Source organism: Sarcophilus harrisii, chromosome 3, assembly GCF_902635505.1.
Source record: "Sarcophilus harrisii chromosome 3, mSarHar1.11, whole genome shotgun sequence".
Lineage (NCBI taxonomy): Eukaryota > Metazoa > Chordata > Mammalia > Dasyuromorphia > Dasyuridae > Sarcophilus > Sarcophilus harrisii.
In genome coordinates this window covers 291210321-291228307 of record NC_045428.1, presented here as the reverse complement: position 1 = coordinate 291228307, position 17987 = coordinate 291210321, and the positions used below count along the sequence as shown (strand labels likewise).

General features: G+C 34.2%; 1 protein-coding gene across 2 annotated transcripts in view; it reads right to left on the bottom strand.

Annotated features, from left to right (window-relative positions):
* PLCXD2 (phosphatidylinositol specific phospholipase C X domain containing 2) overlaps nt 1–17987 on the bottom strand; it is an 88686-nt gene that overhangs the window by 17185 nt on the left and 53514 nt on the right. For both annotated transcript variants that reach the window (XR_002769705.2, XM_023498984.2), the window contains exon 2: nt 11919–12379. Coding sequence is in view for 1 of the 2 variants with exons in the window: in XM_023498984.2 (XP_023354752.1) it covers nt 11919–12379 (461 nt within the window). In the remaining variant the exon portion in view is untranslated. The remainder of the gene's footprint in view (nt 1–11918; nt 12380–17987) is intronic.

Below are 17987 nucleotides of genomic sequence, written 5' to 3'. Positions count from 1 at the left end.
ATTATATACTTCAACAATAATACTATATGATGACCAGTTCTGATGGACCTGGCCATCCTCAGCAAGGAGATCAACCAAATCATTTCCAATGGAGCAGTAATGAACTGAACCAGCTACGCCCAGAGAAAGAACTCTGGGTGATGACTAAAAACCATTACACTGAATTCCCAATCCCTATATTTTTGCCCACCTGCATTTTTGATTTCCTTCACAAACTAATTGTACAATATTTCAGAGTCTGATTCTTTTTGTGCAGCAAAATAACAGTTTGGTCATGTATACTTATTGTGTATCTAATTTATATATTAATATATTTAACATCTACTGGTCATCCTGCCATCTGGGGGAGGGTGTGGGGGGTAAGAGGTGAAAAATTGGAACAAGAGGTTTGGCAATTGTTAATGCTGTAAAGTTACCCATACATATAACGTGTAAATAAAAAGCTATTAAATAAAAAAAAAAAACCTTCTGGATTTGGAACCTATGATCCTGAGGCCCTCTGATCTAAGAATGATATTGTTCTTTCAATGATTATAAAAATCCGCTGTACTAGGAATACAATATTATTTCATCACTTATACTTTAAGGACTATTATTCTAACAATCTGTCCGTCAATTATTTCAAGTCTTCAGGCCTTAGAATAGTCCTACAAACATTTCTGTCTGTTAGTCAGTGATAACCAAATTTTTGAGGCCATTCTTTGGTTCTATCCCTAGGCCATAAAATTAACTTATCTATAACATGCAGAACTAGATAAATGTGTCTCTTTGCTTCTTTCTCTTGGAATTTAGATTGCTTCAATTGGCATTACAATGAAAATAAACTTTTCCCCTTGACTAGGAAATGGATTCAAGCTTGCAAATTCTTTTGAGACTTCTTGGAACACTGGTTTGTGACCCTTTTGATGTCCCTTCCCAACATCAATAACAGTATTTGTTCAAGATTATATACTTTTAGTATTATCACTTATTAAATAAAATATTGGAAAAAAGTATATACATGAATAGTTTTTTTACATAGGGTAAGTAGTTAAAAAAGATATGCTGAATTCATTTAAATAATACCATGCCATAGATTCTTGAATAATAATAACTAATATTTACAAAATGCTTCAAAACTTGTAAAATATTTTCCTCATAAAGTTAGAATGGACCTTATAGAATACTCACTTTTTTATCTTGATCTGCATGACCTTAGGTGACCATTTAATTTCCCCAGGCCTCAACTTCCTAATCTATAAAATAAAGGATGCTAGGCCGTACAATGGTTAAACCACTGGGAGTCAGAAACACTCATCTTCCAGAATTCAAATCTGGCCTCAGATATTTACTGTGTGACTCTGGCTATGTCACTTAACCCTGTTTGCCTCATTTTCCTCATCTGTGAAATGAGCTGGAAAAAGAAACGGTAAACTACTCCATTATCTTTTTAAAGAAAACAACAAATGGAGTCACAAAGTGTCAGACACAACTGAAATAACCAAATGACAGCAAAAAAATAAAGACTTTGTAATATATCCTGTGAGGTTCCTAAGCAATAATCCTAATTGCTATAGAAAGTTAGCAATAATGTCTAGCTCACTAACTAAAGGTTCTAGGAGAGGCAGACCTACAGTTATTTCTTTTCTGATTTATAACAAAATTCAAGAAAATTCAATTTAAAACTGATTTATTAATTGTCTAACCTATGACAGATAAATGTACTTATCACTGGGGATATAGACATTCACACCCGGCTTCTCTCCTGAACTTCATTAAAATTTCATCTTCTTACAAGGTGATATCAACCGAGAAAGTCATAATCTTCAGGGCCCTCTTTCCACAGGTCTTTCCCTTCTGATTGGAAAGGATGGAAGGCTCTTCCCAGATCCTTCACTAAAGGAGGGTGCCCAAGACAGCAATTTCATTCTAACCAGATATGCTCCTGACTTGATCACGCCCTACTTTCATACTCTTTCTCTCCCCTCCCCCTTTCAGTTAATCATTAAGTGCTATCTTCCCTCATTAGATGGTGATCTCTTTATATCCCCAGATTTAACATACTATCTGGCACATAGTAGGCCCTTAACAATAAATGAGTGACTGACTAAAAGTTAAAAATAAAATAATCTTTTCTACCAAGGCACTGAGACAATAAACTACCCAGTTAGTAAATAAATTTGGAATTGGTTGGATGGCTGTTCTCAAAGAATAATTGCTAATGGTTCAACCCCAATATGGCAGATTTCCAGTGGAAAACCTCAGGAATCTATGCTTGAATTTGGGCTATTTAACATGTTTTATCAATGACTTGGACAATGGCATAGAGGGGTGTATTCATCATGTATGACACAAAGCCAGAAGAATGGGCTAGCATATTAGATGGCAGAATCAAGTTCCAAAAGGATCTTTCTTAGCAAGTGAGGGTATTGAACTGAATCTAGTAAGATGAAATCTGATGGGGATAAAAATAAAGATTTCCAGTTGATTACACATATCAGTTTTATAAGTACATGAATGGAAGTACATGATGTTCTCATCAAACTTCATCAGAAATATCTTATTTAATTCTGATTGATAAAGTTTCAGAAATGTGTTATGAAGCAGAAAGTTTCCAGAGAATGTCAGCTAAGAAAGTAAAAAGCCTTCAATCCATATGACAAGGGGACTGGTTGAAGAAGTTGGGCATGTTTAGCCTTGAGAAAAGAAGATTTGGGTAGTGGGGTAGGGGTTAGGAGGAAAGGAGGTTTTGGTATCAAAATATTTGAAAGGGACGAAGGACTAGAATGGTTCTGTTTGGCCCCAGGGGATAAAATTGGAGAAATAGCAAAAGGTCCATTTAGATTCGATATCAGAATAAACTTCTCAATGATCAGAATAGTCCAGAAGTGAAACAAATGATTTTTTGGCAAAGGTTTGATCCCTCTTCTTTGAAGGTCTTCATATAGGAACTGGATGATCACATATCAAGTATATACTACTAAGGTTTCCTTTACTGTAATGGTCGGACCAAATGACTGCCAAGATTCATTTCAACTCACATATACTATTCTGCAACGGCCTAGTTCTGCAAACCTGACACCTGTGTAACTTTGGACAGGTCGTATAATCTCTCTAATTCTTAATTTTTTCATTCATTAAGTGAGGAGATTGAAAGGTCCTTTTAGCATTACTACTTTATGATTGTATCCTACATTATTTTTTTTTAAATTTTTGTCATATTCTCTTTTTTTTTTTTTTTAATAGCCTTTAATTTACAGGATATATACATGGGTAACTTTACAGCATTAACAATTGCCAAACCTCTTGTTCCAATTTTTCACCTCTACCCCCCCCACCCCCTCCCCTAAATGGCAGGATGACCAGTAGATGTTAAATATATTAAAATATAACTTAGATACACAATAAGTATACATGACCACAACATTATTTTGCTGTACAAAAAGAATCAGACTCTGAATTATTGTACAATTAGCTTGTGAAGGAAATCAAAGATGCAGGTGTGCATAAATATAGGGACTGGGAATTCAATGTAATGGTTTTTAGTCATCTCCCAGAGTTCTTTTTCTGGGTATAGCTAGTTCAGTTCATTACTGCTCCATTAGAAATGATTTGGTTGTGTATCCTACATTATACAAGAGAGTTTTTCCCCATCCCTCTCAATCCTAATGTTTTCCCTCTGTTGATTATTTCTAATTGATCATTATCCAATTATCAATATGATAATTGTATTTGCATATATGCATGTATATATAGATACATATATATGCAAAAAACTAAATACAAAAAGAGATAGTGGTTATTTCTATTTGACCATTATCTAGTTATATATGATAATTGTATGTATATCTGTAGATGTATATAGCTATACATATATGCAAATAATTACAAAAAGAGAGATATTGATGTAGATTAGAAATAGATGTCTAGATAGATATAGATTATTAGGTATCCAAAGCTATCTTGTTTGTACGTGATTGTACTAAAGTTTAATAAGGGAGACAGCATGCAAAAAATAGGTACAAACAAGATATAGATAGATATCTATATAGCTATATGTACGTATTTGTCTATATCTTGTTTATATCTAATTTTTTGCACATTGTTTCTTTAAACTGTGAACTCCTTGAAAGAAGAAACTATCTTGTACCTTTCTTTATATTATCAGCACTTAATACAGTGCCTGGCACATAGTAGGTGTTTAATAAATATTTATTGACTTACTCTTTGCCTATACTTCACTATTAGCATATCAATATATTTGTCTATCTACCTGTGTCTGTCTTTCTATCTATAAAACTTGTTCCTCTTTCTTTGCCTTTGTTTATACATAAATTCATTTCTTAACTATAATTTCTTTTTATATCTAGCTTAAAAGTCACTTATTCAAAGAAATTTTCTCTAGAAACTTTCTAAAAAAATCAGTAAAGGAGAAACAAGAAGGAAAGGAGAGGTCTTCTTGGTGAAAAATGGGGCAAGGATCAGAGTTTAAAATGATAACCCTCACTAACAATTACTTTTCCTTTTTTATAAGCCCACCTTCATCATCTATAAAATGTTTCATCTATTCTTTGTAATAATTCTTTAATTGTTTCTTGTGCTCTCCAACTAAACTTAAAACTCTGTTGAGGCAAGGATTGAGTCTTCTAATTCAATTCTAACTGTCCCAACTCAAGTTCCTTCTGTGCCTATTGCTCTCTACGTAATAGGGGCTTGGCTTGTTGGAAGAATAAAAGATAATCGAATGGGAAATATTCCTTGCTACCAGATCATACAGAGAAATATTTGGTAACTCTTAGATAGAAGGTTGTACATTTTATTAACCTTCATAGAGATAATCCTGCCCAAGCAACCTTTACTCTTCTTTTTGGTGGGACAGCAAAAAAAAAAAAAAAAAAAAAAAAAAAAAAGAATCACTTCTGCTGAATTGTACTGATTTTGCAACAATAATTAATGAGGAAGAAACAAGAAGGAAGAAGAGGTCTTTCAGGGGGAAATAGGGTCAGGGATCAGTATTTAAATTGATGACACTCACTAACAAATAATTTTCCTTTTTCTATTCTTCATAGAAAAGAATAAAAACTGTATTTATCATAATCTGCTTTCTTTGAAACTGGAGAAGGATTTCACAGCTAAACAGATAATACTAATGTAATAATGTATATCACATTTATTGCTATTTGTTCACTAAGTGGCCAGATTATTGAAATCATGAAAGTAATCTAAATATCTAAGTAATTATCTAAAAATAATTTCCTCTTCATCTTAAATATAATATCAATGTCCTCATGGGAAATACTATAAATCATATTGCTTAAAAAAAGGAAGCAAGGAAGAAAGAAAAGGGGGGGAAGGAAGAAGGGAGGGAAAGAAAAAATGAATTGAAGGTAAAGAAAAAAGACTTTTAACAAGGTAAAGACTATACTCTAAAACTCCTGCAGAGGGCAGGTTTCCCCCTATTCCAGTATATTCATGTTCCATAATGTTTGCTATTCCTGAACTTTTCATTCTTATGCTGATTTCTGTCCAATTTAGAAAGAAAATAGAGTTTCTAACCTAAAATGCTATTTGTGTGGGACTATCGAGATCATCTCTATAGAACTTTATAAGTGTGGAAATAATTAAGATTTCCAAATAGCATAATCTTGTACATCCTCACAGCATCTTCATATCACTAGTATTGGTATAATTAGAAAGATTGTTGACCCTAATAAGGTTAACAGAAGATAACTATGTTCAAATCTTTTTCTCTGACATTTTTCTGTAATGCTTGATATAATTTTATATATGTGACTATAATTTTAATTCTATGAGCCTCAATTCTATATCTGTATAATAAGGATAATGTTACCAAAGTACTTATCTCACAAGCTCTAGTGAAGAATAATGTTCTTATTCAGCCTTACTTGACTTTTTAAGACCCCATTTAGGGTTATCTTGGAAAAGATACTGGAGTAATTTTCCATTTCCTTCTCCAATAGATTAAGGCAAACAGGATTAAGTGACTTGCTCCAGTCACACAGCTAGTGAGTGTCTGAGGCTGGATTTGAATTCAGGCCCAGTGCTCTCTCCATTGAGCTACCAAGTTGTGTATTGAGAGGATCACCTGAGATTATTTATTTAAATCACTTTGTAAATCTTAAAGTAATACATGATGTTAGTCATCATTATCATTATAAATTCTGGCACATAGTTGGTACTTAATAAATTAACATTAAACAGAATTAATAATAATCAGATGTATATATGGGCTTTAAGATACTTGGGCAATACTTTTAATTAAAAAAACCTTTTTAATGGAACAAATAACAATATTTCAATAATTCTTTTTATATATGGTCAGATTTAGTCAATACTCTTTTTTGTTTGTTTGTTTTTGTTGTTGTTGTTGTTGTTATTGTTGTTTTCTGAGGCAATTGGGGTTAAGTTACTTGCCCAAGGTTACACAGCTAGGAAGTGTTAAGTGTCTAAGGCCAGATTTGAACTCAAGAATTCCTGACTTCAGGGCTGGTGTTCTATCCACTGTACCCACCTAATTGCCCCCATACTCTGTTCTTAAAATTCAATTTATTTTATTTTGCATCATTCTTTAAAATTCTTTATATTCTTCATACTTGTCAGTCATAATTGCATTGAAGTATTCTTTTACATTAATACATGACAGTTTATTTAACCTCTACCCTATTTTTGGACAAATAGATTACTTGTTTTTTCCCCAATTATAAGCAATTCTGATACAAAAATCTTTGGCTAAATAGAACCTTCCTCTTTTTTTTTTTTGATAACACATTTAAGGTATATTTTCAATAATGGAATTATTAACCAAAAGGATAATAATTTTGTGTCTTTTATGGTAGATTGCCAGTCTATTTAAAACAAATTCTACTAATTTGCAATACCAGTAGGAATGACTTTCTACCTGCTTCTCTATAACTCTGACGTCAATGAATTGTATTGCTTTTCATTTCTTTTAACTTAATTGATGCGTAGTATCATAAAATTATTTTAGTTTATATCTCTAGTTATTATTATTAAAGAAATTGAACATTTTTAATGACTAGGAACAATTTGGCTTTTCTTTTTTGAAAATTGTCTACTTATATTCTTTGGCCATTTATTTGGATGCTTCTGTTAATCTATTTATGAACAATAGCTGGCATATAGAATCTGAAAAAGACAAGGAATGGCTAGGTAAACTCGATTCTGTTTGAAAGTCTCTTTCCCTAATATCCCGATTAAAAACATATCAAATCAAAGCAAATTTCTATTAGATCTGTCTGCTTCAGAAAGTCTTCTGAAGACAGCAAGAACTGGGCAAGGAGGTATATTTAAATAGGTTCCTCACTGGTCTGGGCTTTTTTGTTTGATGATTATTCCTAAATATAGATAAAAATCCTCTTTGTAAAGGAGTTTCCTTGAACTTGCCTGAAATTCAAGAGAAATCTTAGAATGGATCCTCCTACTTAAAATCAGGGCAAAAACAATCTTTCAAGGGGTGATTTTTTTTTAAAGCACCTAGTCCTAACTCTGTGACTTACTATCTTTGTGACTTTGAAAAATCTGCATTTCATTTCTCTGAGTCTCAACAGCTTTATCACTCAAAAGCATACAAAATGCTTTCTGTTTTGATTATCTCAAAGATATTGTGGGGATAAAATAAAAAAAAGTATAAAAACACTTTGATCAAAAGAAATAAAATATTTAGTATTTATTATTATTATTAATACTAATAATTTGAATTCCATTGACAATGCAGGTGGAAGGGAAAAAAGATGATGACAATGACTTTTCTCCATTAACAGAGAAGTATAGTATCCTGAAAAACCTCCTGGTATGAAATGGCAGGACTGATCACCTAACTGGGTGAATCAGGGACAATCTGAATGAAGCCACTAGGTGGCAGAGTATACATAGCATACAGTATTTGGAATTAGAGGCAAATTTGAATTATCCCTCAGACATTTAATAGTTTATGTTTCTGAGGAAATCATTTAAGTTTTTTTTTTTTTGCCTTATTTTTCTCATCTTTATTTCATAGTTTTTATTTATTTTTATCACATTGCTTTATAAATCATGTTGGGAGAGAAAAATCAGAACAGAAGGGAAAAACTGGGAGAGAAAAAATAAAAAGAAAAGAGAAGTGAACATAGCATTACATTCAATCTCCTAAGTTTTTTTTTTTTCTGGATGCAGATACTATTTTCTTTTCAAAGTCTATTAGGATTGCCTTGGATCACTGAAACACTGAGAAGAAGTCTTTCATAGTTGATCATTGCACATTCTTGCTGTTATTGTGTACACTATATTCCTGATTCTGCTTGTTTTGCTTAGCATCAGCTCATGTAACTCTTTCCAAGCCTTTCTAAAATCAGCTTGTTCATCATTTTTTAGACAATAATATTCCATCACCTTCATATACCATAACTTATTCAGCCGTTGCACAATTGATGGGCATTCACTCATTTTCCAATTCTTGGCCACTACAAAAAGAGCTGCTACAAACATTTTTGCACATATGGGTCCTTTTCCTTCCTTATGATTTCCTTGGGATACAAACCAACTAATGGCACTGCTAGTCAAAGGGTATGCACAGTTTGATAGCCCTTTGGGCATAGTTCCATATTGCTCTCCAGAATGATTGGATCAGTTCATGACTTTACCAACAATACATTAGTATTACAGTTTTCCCACATAACCTCCAACATTTATCATACCTTTTCCTATCATCTTAGCCAATCTGTGAGGTGTTTTAATTTGCATTTCTCTAATCAATAGTGATTTAGAGCATTAGCTTCCTTATCATTAAAATGCAGCTCATACTAACTTTTACATGTTGTTGTGGAGGTCAAATGAGATAATATATATAAAGAGCATTAAAAACATTAAGAATGCTATATAAATATTGGAACAGCTAGGAGGTACAGTGGATACAGCACCAGACCTAGAGTCAGGATGATCTGAGTTCAAATTTGACTCAGACACTTACTAGCTGTATGTCCCTGGGCAAGTCTCTTAATCCTGTTTGTTTCCATTTCCTCATTCCTTGGCTGTACCTCTGCCAAGAAAACTCCAAGTTGCATAATGAGAGTCAGATACAATTAAAGTGATTCAACAACTATAGCAACAACATAAATGTAGCTACCATTATGTCCTTATGGTCTTGGGCTTCTGCAGAATGGAATTTTCTTCTTTGTTTTTTCTCCCCATCCCCATTGCAATATTGCCTACATTTTCATCCCTGCTAAGGAGTATAAAGTACTTAAAAAAAACCCATTAATGAACAGATGATGTATTTAGTACTTATTAGTTAATAGTGCAATTGACAGCACCCTAGTAAAGATTATTTGACTTTTAGATGATGTTGATATTGAGGCATAAAGTGGCTCTTGAGGTGTATAGATAGTGGTAAGCAGAAATTAGGAGAAACATCAATCACACAAGTTGGGAGGCAGAAGGAATATTAATGGGCGAAGGGGAGAGGACATCAACAATGATAAACTGTAGCTATTGTTATGGCTGGAAATGTTACTCAAATTTATTTGGAATTACAAAGAGATCTATACCTATTCTACACTGGACCATGTTTACATTGGTCTCTATCATAATTTATATTCCAAGGAGATCCCTAAAGCTGCTCTAGAAATCACTTATGCCCAATATCTTAAACATATCTTTTGGGCAAACATGTCTTTGTTGTGGTTCTGTAACATGCAGTTCATGTCCAACTTATTGTTTGAGGTTTTCTTAGTAAAGTTATTGGAATTCTTCTTCTCCTTCTCCTTCTCCTTCTTCTTCTTCTTCTTCTTCTTCTTCTTCTTCTTCTTCTTCTCCTTCTCCTTCTCCTTCTCCTTCTCCTTCTCCTTCTCCTTCTCCTTCTCCTTCTCCTTCTCCTTCTCCTTCTCCTTCTCCTCCTTCTCCTTCTCCTTCTCCTTCTCCTTCTCCTTCTCCTTCTCCTTCTCCTTCTCCTTCTCCTTCTCCTTCTCCTTCTCCTTCTCCTTCTCCTTCTCCTTCTCCTTCTCCTTCTCCTTCTCCTTCTCCTTCTCCTTCTTCTTCTTCTTCTTCTTCTTCTTCTTCTTCTTCTTCTTCTTCCCCTGAGGCAACTTGGGTTAAGTGACGTGCTCAGGATCATACAGCTAGGAAGTGTTAAGTGTCCGAGGTCAAATTTGGACTTAAATCCTCCGGATTTCAGGGCTGATGCTCTATCTATTACACCACCTAGGTGCCCTGCCATTTCCTTCTTCAGCTCATTTTACAGAAGAAAAAATGGAGGCAAATAGGGTTAAATTTAAGGTCACAAAACTATTAAGTGTTTGAGGCCGGATTTGAACTCAGTTTTACTAATTCCAGGTCAGTGCAACATCTGCTGTGCCACCTAGCAGTCCTACATACACTGGCCTATATTTTTTTTCAATTACAAATAATGCCATTATGAAAATCTCTGAACAGATAGCTATCGTTTTTTGTCCTTGATTACATTATTAGAATATGCTCCCAATAATACAATTATTAGTTCAAAGTGTATGATTATTTTTGCAACTTCTGTTATGTTTTGCTAGACTGCTTGCCAAAGAAATATTATTTATGATGTCTTCAGCAATGAATGAGTGCATGTTACAACTCTGCCAGTACTGAGTTTCATTACCTTTAATATTTTTTCAATAATTTGATTGGTAGAAGGAAAATTACAAAGTTATTTTAATTTGCATCTTTTTTGGTCCTATGTCTCTTGTGCAATTCTTTCAAATGGTTATGAATAATTTCTAATTTCTTTTTTCATATTCTTTGACCATTTACTTTGATGTTTATATTAAACCATCTGTGAGAAAAGGAAGAATACTTCTCTATTTTAAAAGGAAGAGGAAAAATTAGAAAATTAAACATTAAACTCTCTGCATATCAATATTTTTAATCTTATTATGCCATTCTATTAATGCTCTTATGTCAATCTCTGTCCATCGTAGGTTGTATGTCACTTAAATCCAATATCTTAAACATGTTAAAAACTATCAGCAAAGACATGGGTTTTGAATTGGAATATGAAATAGGGAAGCTATGTAGCTCAGTGATTGAGTACTAGAGTCTGGACTCAGGAAAACTTGAATTAAAATCTGGCTTCAGATATTTGCTAGTTGTGTAACTTTTGGCCAATGAGTCACTTTACCTCTGTTTACCTCAGTTTTCTGGCTGTAAAATTAGGATAAGAATAGCATCTACCTTGAAGGGTTGTTTTGAAAATCAAATGAAATAACATTTGTAAAAATGTTTAGCACAATGTCTGGCACATAGTAAGTGCTATATAAATGCTTATATCTTTCTCTCATCCTTCTCATGAAGTGGTCTTAAGGAACTAGAAGACTCTTAAAAATTGGTTAACTGGTGAAATATTTGGAAATGGGTGAGATAGTATGTAAAAATACTTTATTATTTCTCATTTGTTAATATTATTTAAACCTAGCTTTATGTCACTAAAATATATCTAACTCAAAAGCTTACTGTAGAACTCAGACTGACCTCAAAGAGATTCTAAAGAAACTGAATTCTGGAAGTTTGTCCAGTGGTTATTTGGGATCTGCTCAGGTTTTGTTTTGGGTCTGCCAAAAGCCGTGTTTTGGGATCCCTAAATTATATCAACAAACCTATTACTGTACCTCTTCAACTGCCTTTCTCAGGATTCTTCCTGCAGTCTTCATGAGGTCAATTAGGTAAATGTCCTTATGCCCTTGTCTGAACCCTATATGATATAATCATATTCAAAGATTCAACAGGGAACTAACTCTTCTTCTGCACCTCTCCTCTCCCAGATGACAAATTTCTTTCTTAGTTATTTCAGATTTTGGGGTTCATTCTTGTGACCAGCAATAGGAATGGCTGATTTTCATTGAACGACCAGTTCAAGATAACTATACCACTCTAAATACCACTCAGTGTCTTTTACCCACCTGGCATTTTTTCTCCCACAGAGTACTCAGGGTCACATTCTCCACTCTCTCAGATGGGAAGAGCTTGGTTCCAAATGCCTCTTGGATCCGTTGAATCAGATATTCATGGTGGGCATCATCCATGGCATAGAAGTGGTTGAAGTCCAGGAAGACAACCTCTTTGGGATGCTGTGTGAGGAAAGAGTTGATTTCCATCAGCCCATCCCAGACTTTGATGCCAAAAAGACCGTGAATGAAGTAAATCTCCCGGTCAGCGTCTCCAGGCTTAGATGACACACGCAGGTCAAAGTAGCGAATCCCTGCCTCTAGCTGCTCCCTGAATGTCAGGTTCTGTGTCACAGACCATTTCTTCATCAACTTTTTTACAAAGGAGATCCTGGCAAGTCTCTTGATAGCTGGAGTTTGGTCTGGTCCCACGGGAGACTTTTCATCTACCCAGTAGCTGAAAGAATCATGGGACCCTAAAGGAAGAAAAAATAAAATAGGTGATAAATGTTGGAAGCAGCAAACATATATTTCTTGTAGTCAGTGTTTTTTTTCCCATCAGAGGGATAAAGGGCAATGACATAATCTAGCATACTAATTTTATCTCAGGGACAGCTAGATGGTGCAGTTGATAGACTGCTTAACCTGAAGTCAAGCAGATAATTTTTTTTTTTTGGGGGGGGAGTTCGAATCTTTCATGAGATACTTATTAACTGTGTTATCTTGGGCAAGTCACTTAACTCTGTTTGCCTCAGTTTCCTCATCTGTAAAATGAGTTGGAGAAGGAAATGGCAAATCACTCTAGTGTCTTTGCCAAGAAAATCACAAAGGAGGTTACCAAGAGTTGGACATGACTGAACAACAACATGCAATATTTTCTTATTCTCTTACCAGTCTCTAATTATAGGATGAAGAGCTGAAAAGAACTTCAGAGATCAACCAATTGAATACTATCATTTTACAGATGAAAAAACTAAGATCCAGAGAGATGAAGTTCATGTTCACAGAGTCACACAGGTAATATGTAGAGGATGTGAGATGGGAATCAAAGACTTCTGACTCCAAATATGGTAGTCTTTCTACAATAAATTAATACATGAGTAAGTGCTTATGATGTGTCAAACATTGTGCTAACAGTGGGGGAAAAGGAATAGAATAATCATTTATGTGATGCCTACCATGTGCTGGGTATTGTGCTAAGCATGTTTACAAATATGTTTCACTTGATCATCACAGCCACCCTACCAGGAAGATGTCATTCTTACCCTCATTTTATAGTTGAAGAAACTAAGGCAAACAGAGATTAAGTGACTTGTCCAGTGTCACACTCAGGAAGCTTCTAAGGTCATATTTGAACTCAGGTCTTCCTTATTCTAGGTCCAGCACTTTATTTATTGAACCAATAAACTGCCTCTGGGAATAGAAAAAGTAGGATAGTTTCTGCTCTCAAGGAGCTCTCTCTGTATTGGGGGAATAGAGCTTCTTGTGGAGAACGAGTCTTTCAATAACTCTGAGATCCTATATGGATTCTGTTGCAAATGACAGAATTACTTTGAACATTCTGGGGTGGATTGGAAGGGAGTTTGTAGTGAGTGATAAGGTAACTTTGCCTTAAGGCAGTCAGAGCTATTATTCTGATAAAGTGACCTGGCATAATACTGGACTTGAAATAAGAAGTTATAGAACTTTTTAACCCTTTTATCATCTCTTAAAATTTTTTTTTTTTAAAGGCACAGGCCTCTAGAAAAAAGATGAAAAGGATGTATTGGTAAACATAGGTAACATAAAAACAGAAGATATTAATAAATATATATTACATATAAATATATTTAATTAAAAGAACTTATTAATGGAAAAGATGAAGATATTTTATATGGCTATCCTTCTTGTTTCTACCAGTGAACCGACTGGAGAGTTAGTCAATTCAATAAAGATATCTACCATTTATAAGAAACTATGTTAAGTTGTTAGACTACAAAGATAATTTCAATTTTCATTTCTCACAAGAAATTTATAATTTGGATAGAGGAAATATAGCCTGTTCACATATGAGTACAATATAAGTTAGAGTATTATGAATGAAAAGGAGAGATCCTAGAAAGGTGCTATAAGAAAATGTGGTGGGGAGAGGGAAATAAGAAAATGTTGTGACAGAGATCAGTTTGGGGTAAAATATTAGAATATTTCATGGAGGAAATATTATTTATATAGGCCTTGAAAGAAAAAAGGATTTCAATGTGAAAAGATATGGAAAAAAATATGTTCTTAGATAAGAGGGCAAGAGAGTATAAGACAAATCTAGTTATACACTTTGACTTGAATGGAGAAAAAAAAAGGGTAGTTATGAGATAATATTGTGCCAATGGAAGATAAATTATGGAGGGTCTTAAATGTCAGGGTAATAAGTTTATATTTTATTCTCAATGTAATAGGAAGCCATTGGCAGAGGAATGAAATTGTCAAACTTGTGAGTTGGGAAAAATGTTTTAACAATTTTGGGATAGATGAGAAAGGAGAATTCCAGAGAAAGGAAATTCTAGAAGTAGAAATACCTTTTAAAAAGCTATTTCAATGATTCAGGTGAGAGGTGACAAAAAGCTGACTAAGGATGATGGTAGTTTGAGTGAAGGAGTATTATGGGGATAGAACTCTTAGGACTTTGACCACTGACTAGGAATGCCATCTATCTGACACCTATCAGGCTAGGTTGTTTTTTTTTTTTCTTTAAAGGTTTAGAAACCATTGGTCTGGGGCCTCAAATTTCAAACCACTGCAATATCTTTCTGGTATCTTTAATGAATATTCTTTCTATTCCTTCTTTAAGTAAACTTTTTTGTTAATTGCAAGATGATTTGTGAATGTATTATTTCATTCCTCTTCTGTACTAGAACAACCCAGATTGGTCTGTGTCATTCTTATTATACCACAATAGAAAAGGAAGACTTGAAGATTACTTTGAATTTTCAAACTTAACTTAATTAATGGGATGGAGGTGTCATCAAACGAAAAAGGGAAATTGAGGGGAGACAGGTCTTGGACAGAAAATCATGAATTAACTTTGAGCCTATGGCAATGTCTAATAGCAGCAGGCAGCTAGGAAGGTAGGAAAAGGATTCAGAGAAGAGTTTCAATTTTGAGATATGGTTTTGAGATCCATCTGCATAAAGTTATGAAAATTATGCAAGCAAATGAATCCTAAAGAGAGTGTAGGGAAGAGACACAAGAACAGGACTGAGGACAATATGTTGGGTGACCCCAGCCCTTAAGAAGCAGGAGGAAGATGATGAATCAGAAAAATAACAGATATGGAAAAGTCAAGGAGGAAAAAAAAAGCACTATCTTAGAAACTAAGGGAAGAGAGCAATAAGAAGAAAAATAATCAATAACTGTGTCAAATATTGAATAGAGGTTAAGAGGAGTGAGGGTGAGAAAAAAGTATTGGATTTGTTAATTAACAGACATCTGGTGACCTTGGAGAGAGCAGTTTGATTAGAGTGGAAGGTATAGAATGCAGACAGATTATAGACATTTGAAGAGTGAGTAGTTAATGAGGCAGTCAATGAAGGTAGTAAGCATAAATTATTCTTTCTATAAGTTTGATAGTGAAAGGAAGAAGAAATATAGGACAATAGCTAGATGAGGATGTTTAGGTCAAAGGAAGGTGATAGTATTTTTTGCGTGTTTGTTTTGTTTTTAGGATGAGGAGTACTACTAAGTATATTTATAGACAGAAGAAAGAGTAAACAGTCAAGAAGATATTGAAGAAATAACAAGACCTCAAAAAATCTAATAACCAGTCATTTTTAAGTGCCTACTATGTGCTGGGCATTATTCTAAGCACTGGTGATACAAAGAAAGATCAAAAGAATCTAATAGCTGCTGCTCTTAAGGAACTCATTTTAATATGGAAGACCATACAAACTATGTGCAAATAAGATATGTACACGATAAATTGAAGATAATATTAGAAATAAGGCACTAAAAGTAAAAGGGATTAGGAAAAGACTTTTTTTTTTTTTTTTTTTTTTTTTTTTTTTACAGAAAGAAGATTTTCAGTTGGGACCTGAAGGAAGCTAGGAGATGAAAATCAGGGGTGAGAGGATAGCAGATAAGAGGAACAGCTTCTGAAAATGAACCAAATTGGGAAATGGAGCATCATACAAAGAACCACAAAGAGGTCAATGTCTCTAATCAGACAGTATTTTGAGAGGATTAAAGTATGAAAAAGACTGGAAAAATAAGAAAGAGTCAGGTTATAAAGTTCTTTAAAAGCCAAAAAGAGGATTTTATATTTGATTTTGGAGATAATAGGGAGCCCCTGGGGAAAGAAAATAATAGAATCAAGGATAAAAGTAGAAGGGTAAGCATTGGCAAGAAGGCTGCCTCCTTTGTAATTGGAAAGGGCAGGAGGATATAGAAAGGCATAGAAGAGAGAGAGAAAGAGATACAAGAATTGTGAACACAATCTCAATGTCCCTAGTAAAGATTCTCCCTATCAGAGTAGAACTGGAGGAATTGAAAGAGAAGGTCATAGTAATCAATCTGTGAGAATAAATCAGAAATAAACAAAAGAATTGTCATTAAGGGTTCACCTAAGGAGGGATAATTTAGTGTGTATAAGTGAATTTTTCCCAAAATGCTTGAAACTCAGAAGTAGAAATAGAAATGAGTAAGGTGGGTCAATCCAGGCTTAAGGACTACAGGGTGTGAACAATAAAAAACCATGAAGTTAAGTGGTTAAGGGGCAGATAATGTTTCCTTACTAGCAGGCTATATTCAGTACTTGTGAAGGGAAGGAAAGAAAGGTAAAGCAAAAGGGATATATTTTATTTTCTTTTATTTTGAGGAGATAGATTTTAAAAACAACTTCAGGTCATTATGAAAATGAAGAACTAATTGGAGAGAAGAGAAAAAGCAGGCTAAGCGGAAGGATAAGCTACAATCAAAGGGGAAATAAAGAGGGAACAATTTGGGGTAACATTGAGATTTAAAATGACTAAAGCAAAGTATTAGACTAGGTTATGGGAATTAGAAATTGTTAAACTGAAAGTTCAAGATACTAGAAGAGACCACAGTATTTAGGACATGAATATTAAAGATACCATGGGTGACCAATGACAAGGTTAGAGAAATATCATTTAGATAACAGCTAAAAGGTATAGTCAATGAGGAAGGTGAAGCTGTAACATCAATAAAGATTTAGAGAGGAGATATAAATCAGATCGCAAGAACTTCGTAGGGAGAGAAATGTTGATTGACTATAGGTATGGAATTGGAATGTCAAATATCTGAAAGTTGTTAAGGATCATGCCTAGGTGAAAGGGCAGGTCAATTCTCTGAGAGCCTTCCCAGCTGTGAATCATAATACTTGAAGAAGTTGCAAAGCAGCCTTTACTAATGTAGATGTTCCTTGTGGATTAGGAATAAAATAAATTGGAGGCAAGAGGGAAGAGGAGAGAGGTCAGAGAATGCAACTGCCTCTCATTCTCCTTGTATTATTATCATCCTCTCACATGAAGAGAACCATTTTACAAGTCTGAGTTAGACCATCAGTAGCCACTGGCAGGTGGCTCCCGTATTACAACAGAAAGTGGTAGCCAATCAATGAACAATAAACGTTTACTATTAAGCACTTACTATGTATTAAGCATTGGATATTTTAAAAATAATAATACAACTTATGATTTCCTTCTTGTAAGGAACATTTTAGCAAGAAACTTCCTTTGCTAAAGCAGATCAGTATTTTCTCTGTAATTTATAGTTTGAGAGTTGCCTGGCCCACTGGGAAGCTAAGTGATTTGTGCTGGATCCATGCAGCCATCATGAGCCAGAAGCAGAATTCAAACTCAGGTCTTCCTAATGGTAAGCTTATTTTTCTCTTTGTTCCTACAATGCAAAAGTGAAATGGTCACTGCCCTTTAGGGGCACACCTTATGGGAGGAACAACATAGAAAACAAAGCCTGCTGATTGCTCTTTTTGAGAGTACACATATGGGACCTTGAAAAGAAACAATAGCTAGCACTGGGGATTGTAATGAGATTGGAGCGTTTTCACCACAAGGTTGGGTGAGTTCAAGGATAAAA